General features: G+C 34.5%; 1 protein-coding gene across 1 annotated transcript; it reads left to right on the top strand.

Moving 5' to 3' along the window:
* Positions 1–3,077: 3,077 nt before the first annotated feature.
* LOC106071967 (translocon-associated protein subunit delta-like) lies at positions 3,078–8,274 on the top strand. Its single transcript, XM_013232203.2, has 6 exons — positions 3,078–3,212; positions 4,744–4,862; positions 5,088–5,162; positions 5,876–5,965; positions 6,724–6,789; positions 7,973–8,274. The coding sequence occupies exons 1-6, from the start codon at positions 3,149–3,151 to the stop codon at positions 8,075–8,077; spliced, it is 519 nt and encodes a 172-aa protein (XP_013087657.1). The 5' UTR covers positions 3,078–3,148; the 3' UTR covers positions 8,078–8,274.
* The last annotated feature ends 1,895 nt before the right edge of the window (positions 8,275–10,169 follow it).

Below are 10,169 nucleotides of genomic sequence, written 5' to 3'. Positions count from 1 at the left end.
GAAGATATAAGGGGGGACAATTACACACACACAAAACAACATCTAAACGGATGAGAATACGCATTATTAACATTTTTTAAACAAATTAATAATCTTTTCATTATTATAAACATCATTGGTGACTAGACTATTTAAATGTGACCTCGCCCACTTATGACGCCCGTGTAAAACAAAAGTAGGTCGAACTTCTTTTCTGATATAGCCTCGACCTGACCGCACGTGTCAACACTAACTTGACTTCTCTCCACCCCCCTCCCCACACCATTTGTCTTCCCACTAGAATGTCCACTAAGCCTCACATAGAGATCGAGAGCCTATTTTAGTGTGAGCCTACGTTTTAAACTACAAACTTGTGTATTTTGTGTTTATGTTTGTGGATTGTAGATGGCGGCCTGGTCGTGCGGTATGCGCGCTGGACTGTCTTTCGGTTGTCTCTATGGTCGAGGGTTCATACCCTGCCCGCTATTATACCATCCCACGTCGTCCTGCGGGAGGTTTGGACTAGGAAGTAGGCTCTATTATCTTCAACTCTGAAGGAACATCCGAAACATGTAAAACATTTTACAAACATTTATCACCCGAAAAAAAAAATGATGGGCCTATAAATAGGCCTATATATTAATTGCTTTAATCTTCATTTCATTTAGATTAATTTAGGCGTTATCATATGGGCCCAAACACAAGTAGGCCTGCTCTGGCCGACGCCCTTTTGCACATTAATATGCTAGGACCTGTTACTACATATCCTCCTTCTTCCCCAGTGTCATATAAGAGCATGGAACGGGTAGCCTGAATCAGCCAGGAAAACTATGACTCAAGAGTTTAAGTCTGAAATTAACTTGCATGACGAATTGACACATTTATACAAGTAATTTTCTTCTAGTTTGAAAGAAACGTACGTAATTTATAAGATAAGACACACACACACATACATATACACACATATATATATATATATATATATATATATATATATATATATATATATATATATATATATATATATATATATATATATATATATATATATATATATATATATATACAGACACGTACGCAGGATTAATAATAATAATTTAATTAAAGAGCGCCGATGAAAGTCTTGCTTAGTAACGACATCAAGGTGATGCCACGCTGTTTCTCACACTCTTTGACAGTTTTATCAGTATTTTTTTCAGACCTGTTTTTCAACTCATCGGAATTTTCGACCCGATGAAGAGTTTGCAAGCTGAAAAGAGCAATCGTAATAAAAACATTTTAAAAAATCAAACAACAAAATAGTGGGACCTGGGTTAATAATTAAGGTTTTCGAAAACGGCTCTAACTATATTTTTTCCTATAAATAAACAATGTGCATTTAATGTATATTATAAGCGTAAAATACCATTACCTATGTATCAAGAGATCTCAGCAACTTCCATATGGATTTGCATGAAATTTCGTAGACAGGCTCATTTTAATTTACCTTTTAAGTTCTTGGTAATAAACGGTTTGGGCCACGATTCGCGATAAACCGCTATCTTTCTATTAAACCATTGTATTTTAATTTCGGTATTTCACCAAAGGGTTGCATCTATATATAAAGTATAAATATAAATAGCAAAAAAAAAAAATAATAATAATAATAAACTAAATAAAACTTTCGTATTTTTTTAAGCATTTTTTTTTATTTTCCTGAATTAGCTGCTTGATGCGTGTGTAAACAGTTTATTTAAAAAAATGAAATAAATATATCTTTGTTGGGTGGGAAGTGATACTATAATTCATGGACCAAAAGGCCTACGCTTATGGGGGCGGGCGTTATAAAACTTTCATTTCTTTTCAAAGAGAAGGGGGTATAGAGAATGAAAGACAGAGAAAAGGAAATAGAAAGAGGGCGGGCCGTTCAAGACAACTGGCTAAAAAGTATGCTAGGTAGATCGTTAAAATGCGAGCTGTTTATTTGGAAGTGCAAAAAAAAAAAAAGGGGGGGGGGGGTCCGGCCAAAATATATATAGTTCGTTCATCGTGGTTCGATGATGATCACTTTTGTCATCCTGAGGGCTTTGCACTGAGGTTTTGTGCCTCCTCGTTAGGCTGGTGAGACCTATGTGAGCCCGGAATGATCAGCTGCACACTGTGCAGGTTATTCCAGTGTCATTGGCTTTGCTTTTCTTCTCTGGCGTTTTTCTTCTGCCAGCGTTGTTCTCTTTTCCTCGGCAACCTGTGCTCCAGTTTTGACAGCGCGACGCAATGATGCTCTGTCATGTGCCTCTGTCTCCCAGGTGACTGGTTCTATGCTGAACGCCTTCAGAGAAGCTTTGAGAGTGTCCCTGAAGCTTTTTCTTTGACCATCCTGCCCATCGCAGCTGGGACTGCATCGGGATTGTGTGGATGCTTTGCAGACCCGTTCTTTGAAGGACTTCCGTATCTGTTATTTTTTCTTGCCCATTTGACATTCAGTATTTTTCTTAGACATGTCACGTGGAAGTGGTTCAGTTTCTTTGCATGTTTTCTGTACACTATCCACGTTTCTGAGGCATAGAGCAATGTAGGGAGGATGACAGCTAGCTTTGTATTTGTGGTGATATTTCGTCTGTTCCAGACATTTTTAGATAATCTGCCATAGGATGGCCTTGGTGATACGCAGGTCGATTTCATTATCGATCTTTCCGTTTCTGGAGAGAGTGCTGCCAAAATATGTGAATCTGTCCACTTCATTTATATCATGTCCATTTATATTGATGCTTAGATTCGAGTAGGCTTTCCCTGGAGCAGGCAAATATAAGACTTCGGTCTTTTGTGTGTGTGTGTGTGTGTTAATGGTAAGGCCAAAGTGCCGCTAAAGTCTATAATCATGCTTTTGAAATAATGCTATGCAGATCATTTTCAGAGCAGGCGTTTTTAGGGCACAGTCGTCAGCTAAAATAAACAATACTATATATTTCAGGAACAATTCAACGGGCTAGATCTAGAGAATAAGAATAATGAATAATTATAAGAAAGTATTGTTTGCATCACTGGCCTACATCTAGAATTAAACTAGATTTTTTCCATATAGAGTACACAGACCTATATATGTCTCTGGCTCACCATCACTCTTTTAAATTAAAAGCTCATAAATATTCCATAGATTACTTCCTTTTTTACTTTCAACGTCACAAATACAATGGCAGCCACCGGCAAAGTTTTAGTTATTCTCGGTTTATGCTTATTACCGATCCTTACATCAGGTTAACTTTATTTTTTAAATGCTCAATTCGAATTTGCAAATTACCTTTTAATCTATAACTAACTATTTTTTAGATCTAGATCTATTTCTATCTGATCTAGATTACTTTCTGGAGCATACGATACTTTTATAAGTTTTATTCTTTTATTTGCCACGACGACAGCCGACCGACGACATCTGACCTGTCTGTCATTCTCTGTCTGACTAGTGACTGATGTCCATGCCTGATCTCAGTCTGTCAGTTAGTTAAAATTAGTGACCTGGCTCACCGGTGATTATCGTTTACTAGAGCAGCTACCTACCTAGTCCTAGGATGTGGACCAAAGACCAAATAGTGTGAAAACTTATTAAAACATGATTGGGAGCAAATTTATTCTTAGAAATGTTGCGTCATGCATAGCATAGCATTCAATTGACAGTTACATTGCTAACCAGTCAATTCAATTATTCTGTGATGTCTGTCTAGAAAAAAAAGTCTTGACGTTCTCTATTCATCGACAATATTTTATTATCATTTATTAAATTTTTATATTGTCATGTTATATTGACTGTCTTCTTTCTCTTCAAAATCCAACATTTATTGAGTTCAGCAGACAGACAAAGTTTTGATAGAGGAGATTGTACTGCAGGATGTTTTTCAAATCTTCAAGAAGTGCTTTGAACTACCTGTGGTTTAGTGCATTGGCTCTGGTTAGTTTGAAGGCCTGACCTAGTGCCAATGTTAGTTTTCTATTCTGAACATATTGTTTGTCGTACTTTACGAAGCATTCTTTGGTCAACTTACTTAGACTTAGATCCTCGTTTGGCACATTGGGCGGCAAGCTGTCTCCATAAATATGTCTTTAGTCAACTAGCTACTAGAAATGGCTATTAAATTGGCTTTAGTTGCAGCATTCTGTTGAGAATATAGAAAATAACCAGCACTGTCTTTAAATTTTTAACCAACTCTGTATTTTCTTTTCTTCTGATAAATCAAACCATTTTTTTTAGCTTTGTGATATTTCTTTATTTGCATTCCTTAGATTTGGTCACAAATTCATAATGTAATGAGCATACTTCTTTATTCTAACTCTATTGAAACATACTTATCAGTTCATTGGTCATTACAAATCCAACAATGGTCCTCTATTATCCTATTTTTTTAAACATAATTTGTGGTTGAATAACCTATTTGGTTGATACATACATAAATATCAAATAGCAGTGCTACTGATTTTTAAGAAACTCATTCTTCCTCTTCTCCCAAACAAAATAGTTTTTTCTTTATTAAAAATATTTGAAAAATAATCCGAATAGCAACTTTGATTTTAATTCACATAATTTGAATTATAATAGAATTGTAATTTGTAAAGAAAATATTCAGTACTTAAGATTGCAACTTTTGCTTGCTGGCATGTGTCAAAATTTACTCTTGATAATGTTTTGTCCACCTCTGAAGTGCAGGAATGCCTGAAAATCTTAAACAAGGATATTGACAATACATTCTTAAAGTGAAACTGAATTTGTTTACAAGTTTTGCTTTGGTGTTTCAGCCGACACATGCTTAGCACCTCAAATCAAGTCCCAGACCTACTCCACACCAGAAGCAATAGTGTCTACTGAAACAGTACTTATTGCAGAGTTTACCCTTACTTGCAAGAACTCATTGAAGGTTTGTGTTTTCTGTATTCCCACAAGTCACACACACACACACACACACTAATTACCTTCGATTTTAATGAATCATTTTCAGTAGATCAATACTTTTTTTTATTATCTAAAATTCAGTTGTTGTTTTTTTTACTAAGTATGTATCAACTGTATGGTTGTGGTTGTGGAGTTTTTCCCTTTAGATAAGCCCTTTTTTTTAGTATTTTTTTTATTTCATACGTTTCAGAATATCAATTTGTATGCTGATGTTGGTGGTCGACTCATTCCTGCTACAAAGACAAGTGAAGTCAATAAATATCAGGTAAGGAAAGTTGTGATTTTTTTTTTACCTCTGGCTACACACTGTTCAATATAGAATAAATGGCTTGATAATTTCAATGCACTTAGTCTTCTAAATGTGGGCAACTGGGATTTTGTTTTTACAAGTTTGTTTAAAAATCCCACTTTCGATGAATCTTTGTTTCATAAAACAAGAACCTTAATCATGGATATCTTCTGCTGTGTTGCATCCAGGTCCCTTCATAAAACAAGAACATTAAGCTGGATATCTTCTGCTGTGTTGCTTCCACGTCCCCTCATAAAACAAGAACATTAAGCTGGATATCTTCTGCTGTGTTGCTTCCACGTCCCTTCATAAAACAAGAACATTAAGCTGGATATCTTCTGCTGTGTTGCTTCCACGTCCCCTCATAAAACAAGAACATTAAGCTGGATATCTTCTGCTGTGTTGCTTCCACGTCCCCTCATAAAACAAGAACATTAAGCTGGATATCTTCTGCTGTGTTGCTTCCACGTCCCTTCATAAAACAAGAACATTAAGCTGGATATCTTCTGCTGTGTTGCATTCACGTCCCTTCATAAAACAAGAACGTTAAGATGGATATCTTCTGCTGTGACCCTAAACTCTTGCACAAACATTTTTGGACCCACTTGTTGTTTCTTGAAATGAATGTCACACATACTACATGAAACTAAATTTCATTCCTTGTAATTTTTCTAACTTTTTGTTGATAGATTAGCATTACTGATGATCACAAGAAGCTGCCTGCCGGAAGATATGACATCAGGGTGTTTGATGAAGAAGGATTTGCACTTTTAAGAAAGGTAAATGCAGACATCTCTTCTTGACTGCCATTTTCACTAGTTTTATATTCACTTTGTCATAAAGCACAGCATTTCATTTACAATTGTTGATATTGAACAGTAAATTATCAATTTGAACATGGTTTTGATGAATGAGGGAAGGGTACACCAATTGAAGAGTGATATGAAAAAAAGTCTACTGGCGATCACTGTTCCTAGTCAATGAACCAAAGGTTGGGTGATTGTGATTGGCCTTATAGTAAAAGTAAATCAGGGTTAGGATAAATGAAATTCTCTCTTCTGGTGGAAGTAAATGTAGCCAGAAAACGGTTGAAATTAAAATATTTTCAGTTTTAAGATTGCCTTTCAATTTCACAAAAATCTCATAAAGTATTGATAAGTTATTTGAGGACTTAAGGATCAAAACTAGTTCTTAGCTTGAAATAATGGGAATGTGGAAAATATTGAGAAAGATATTTCATTCATCTTTTTGCTGAATCCAATTTAAATGTCTTATGGAGCTACCTCCCTTTGACCAAGATTTAAGAGGGCACAATTTCCAAGGGATGTATGGTATAAAATCAAGACATTAATTTCTCTGTCTGAACTGCCATGTTTAAATAGCACTTTATGGCTGCACCATCTTTTTTTTTTACTTTACAAAAGAGATAAATATTAAACAAATTTTTTTAAAGACTAGAATCATAAAGTTTTGTTTTTTTTTTTGTAATAGGATTGAAATGTTCTTATGTATCTTGTTTTTTTTTTTACTTTTACAGGCACAACGCAGTGGTGAAAGCACAGACAGCATTAAACCACTATTTGTATTGAACCTAAATCATTCTGTAAGTTTGATTGATTTTTACAAAGCTTATAGCAACTCACTCTGGTAAAAAGTTTATACACATTTTTTCTCCAACACCCAATCTCAGATTAATCTGAAATTTTGCACAATTCTTTTACTTAACAACACAAGAATCAATAAAAAAAAAGGATCATAAGGCATTGAGAAAGCTAAAAGCTAAAAAAAAAAAATTGGTAAAAATATTTCTATCACACAGATTTATGTCTAGTTCAATCATACACATAATTACATGAGTGATCCAAACTAATTGATACAATTACACTTAATATAAGCTTTGTTTTTTAAAAAAAAGTATTTTTTATGTTGCTCGTTTTAAATTTCTAATTATTTGACCACTGACATCGAGGTGATCCTCTGAATTGAGATACAAATTGCCTTTTTTTTTTCCATAAGGATTTATAAACTATTTTTTAAACAAAAAAAAATATTTCTAAACTCCACCATTTAATTATAATTTAATGCAACATTAAATTACATACGCTAGTCATTTGTTTTAACTTTAAATATTGAAAAAAATTACTTTTTTTTTCATTGGCATTCTGGAAAACATTTAACTCAATTTTTCACAAATGTATGTGTTCCCCTTTTGATGTTTTTTTTACTAACATGTAAAAATAGATGTATAAATAGATTTGACTAAAACTTATGGAATGTAATTTGGTAATGTTTCTTTCACAAGGACCTTTGGTTGATAGTTAATACAAGTTCTTGTGATTATGTAAAAAAAACATATAACATTTTAAAATTTTTGTATGAACAATTGTTTATATGGAAAAGTGGGATGTGTGGCTTAGAGGCTAAGTATGCTTGAACTTGGCTTGGCTACCTATCAAGGTGGCTCGAGGTTCAACACCTGATTCGAGCAGATTTGCGTTTACTGAGCACCTAAAGGCAGCACAGAAATCCTTTTCCCACCCCCACCCCCCCCTCCACCCCACTGGTCCACTAATGAGATAGGACCATAGAGCTCTGTGTAGGCTATGAGCATTAAAGTTGGGCTATATAAAATATTCCAAAAAAAATGCTAATCATTGAAAAAATAATAATTTTTACACTATATCATTTTAAGTCCCAATATATTTGTTTTGCCAAGTTTTGTTTTGGAGCATGTCATGTAGCACATATAGGGAAACTTTCTAGTGTTTTTGTTCTTCTTGTTTCAGGGCATCTGGAATGGTCCAATAGTTCAGACAGAGTTTGTGGCTGCTCTGGCTGCTATTCTTATTTGGTGGTTGGCATACACAGCTAGAAGCAAGCTTTTAGCTTAGACACGACTCAAATTTCTGTGTTTTTGTTTGTCCTGTTTTTTAGGTTGTTGTTTTTTTCTTTTCCATAAGTTTTAATGAATTTAATGTTTAAAATAAAATAATTATGAATGGTGGAAGTTTGTGTTAGTGTGATGGTAGATGAGATGATATGGTATAAACTGATGGTATGAACATTAAATTTTTATAGTAATAAATCATATTCATGTGTTGTTGCTTGCCTTCAATATCATGTTACTTTCGTACAAAAAACAAATAGTTTTTCAGTTACTATTTTTACCCCAAAATTTGAGTTTAAATAATTTTTCAACACCCAAGATATCCACTTACGCAGGGGTTCTCAACCTGTGGGTCACGACCCCTTTGGGGGTCGCCTAAGACCATCGAATAAATGGATTGTTTTTGTCCATTCTTCTATTGCTGTGTGTGTGTGCAGAGTGGGAGATTGCAAAAAGGGGTCGCCGAGACTAAAAGGTTGAGAACCACTGCACTAACGCCAACATTTTCAATTCTTTTAATATTTATACCAGTTGGTGGCTTATTTCCAAATTATCCAATGGGTCAATGATAAATTAATTTTTTTCTTTACTATATGTTGCAAATTTCATGCAAAACATCTTTCCAGGCTGTTGACCTGTCACTTTTCAACATAAAAGTTTGTTTTTCTTTTATAGCTATATTTAATAAATAAAAAAACATCTGTAAACTGCTATGGGATCTACATATACAGAAAAGATTATGTTTTTGAATTCTTTAACTTTTATTTTGGAAGTTAAATTACAAAATATTTCAAACTTTTATTTACTCATATTCAGGCAGGGTATGGTTTCCCGACAAAATAGTGGGGAAAAAATATTTTTGTTATTTTGCAAGAAATACTTTAGATATGATATAGTTAAGTATGAAAAGAGCCATTTTTTAAAAATGTTATCATTATGTTATATCATTATCAAAGTATATTTATTTATATCCCAAAAAATGCACTTAAAAACATGCAAAAATACGTGTCACGTACAAACTCACTGGCTTGCTTCCAAACATTGGCTATATAGCTGCAAGACGTCTGTTAAGTTGGAGGTACTTTTGCTTGCAGCTTTACTTCAATCTCCAGCACTGTACCTCAGAATCTTGTTCTCTGAGGAAGTGAGAGATTAACTTGAAGACATGGGAGGGTGGGCCTGTCAATAGACAGCTGAAATGCATGTTGCCATCCCTCCACTGAATTGTTTGTTAGTGGTAGATTGTCCTGCACTCGATCTCTAAAACATTCCATAATGCTATCGGAAATCTTGGAGTCACTCCGCGGTTTCGTCTCTGGCGACCAATATAGTTGTCCTGCATTGTTCACAAAATGATGATTCGTGGATGGACCCTTCTATAATTATAATACACGTGTGATAATATACTTCTCCCCCCCCCCCCTCGAAAAAAAAAACTTTGTCAGGAATTGACATCATAGCAAAACTATGACATATTAACACACATAATCTTACTCAAACATACGAGTGTGTAGAAAGTTAAAGAAGAAGAAAAAAAAAAAAAAACTCTTTCCTATAGCAGGAAATTTATTGATTTCCACCTCTGGTCTCTTTATTTGGGCTCTCCGGAAGATTAAGTAGCACTAAGATGTTGCCAGAGTGCTCTCCCTTTTCTTCAATCATGCGGTAATGCGGACTAATTCTCTCCCTTCTTTAACATCCTTTTTTTTTTCTTTCCCCCACTCCAAACTTAAGACTTTGGTTAGATTAAACTCATTTTTTTTTCTCTACTTCTAAATCTGGGAAGTTTCTGGTTTAAAAAAAAAATCTGGAGAGTTGGTTTAATCAGTCGTTATTCTTGACGAGTTTAACCCAACCTCTTCAAGAGCGCTTGATCCTACAGCAAAATGGCAGCAGGGAAGGCATGCGTCGATGTACTTAGTTTTAAAATAGCAAACAAGACTGGGCCAGTCAAGGGAGAAAAAAAATTCTGGAAGAATCACAAGTTAATCTGAATGAAAGATGAAATATTCGTTCAAAAGCTGACACATATTTAAGTCAAGGCCACAGGTCAAAGTTTATTAGTTTACTGAACTCAAAAAAAGCCTATCTATGGA

The sequence above is a fragment of the Biomphalaria glabrata genome, chromosome 4 (genome assembly GCF_947242115.1).
Source record: "Biomphalaria glabrata chromosome 4, xgBioGlab47.1, whole genome shotgun sequence".
In the NCBI taxonomy this organism is placed as follows: domain Eukaryota; kingdom Metazoa; phylum Mollusca; class Gastropoda; family Planorbidae; genus Biomphalaria; species Biomphalaria glabrata.
The sequence above is the reverse complement of the archived record's forward strand: the minus strand, read 5'-3'. Positions and strand labels throughout refer to the sequence as shown.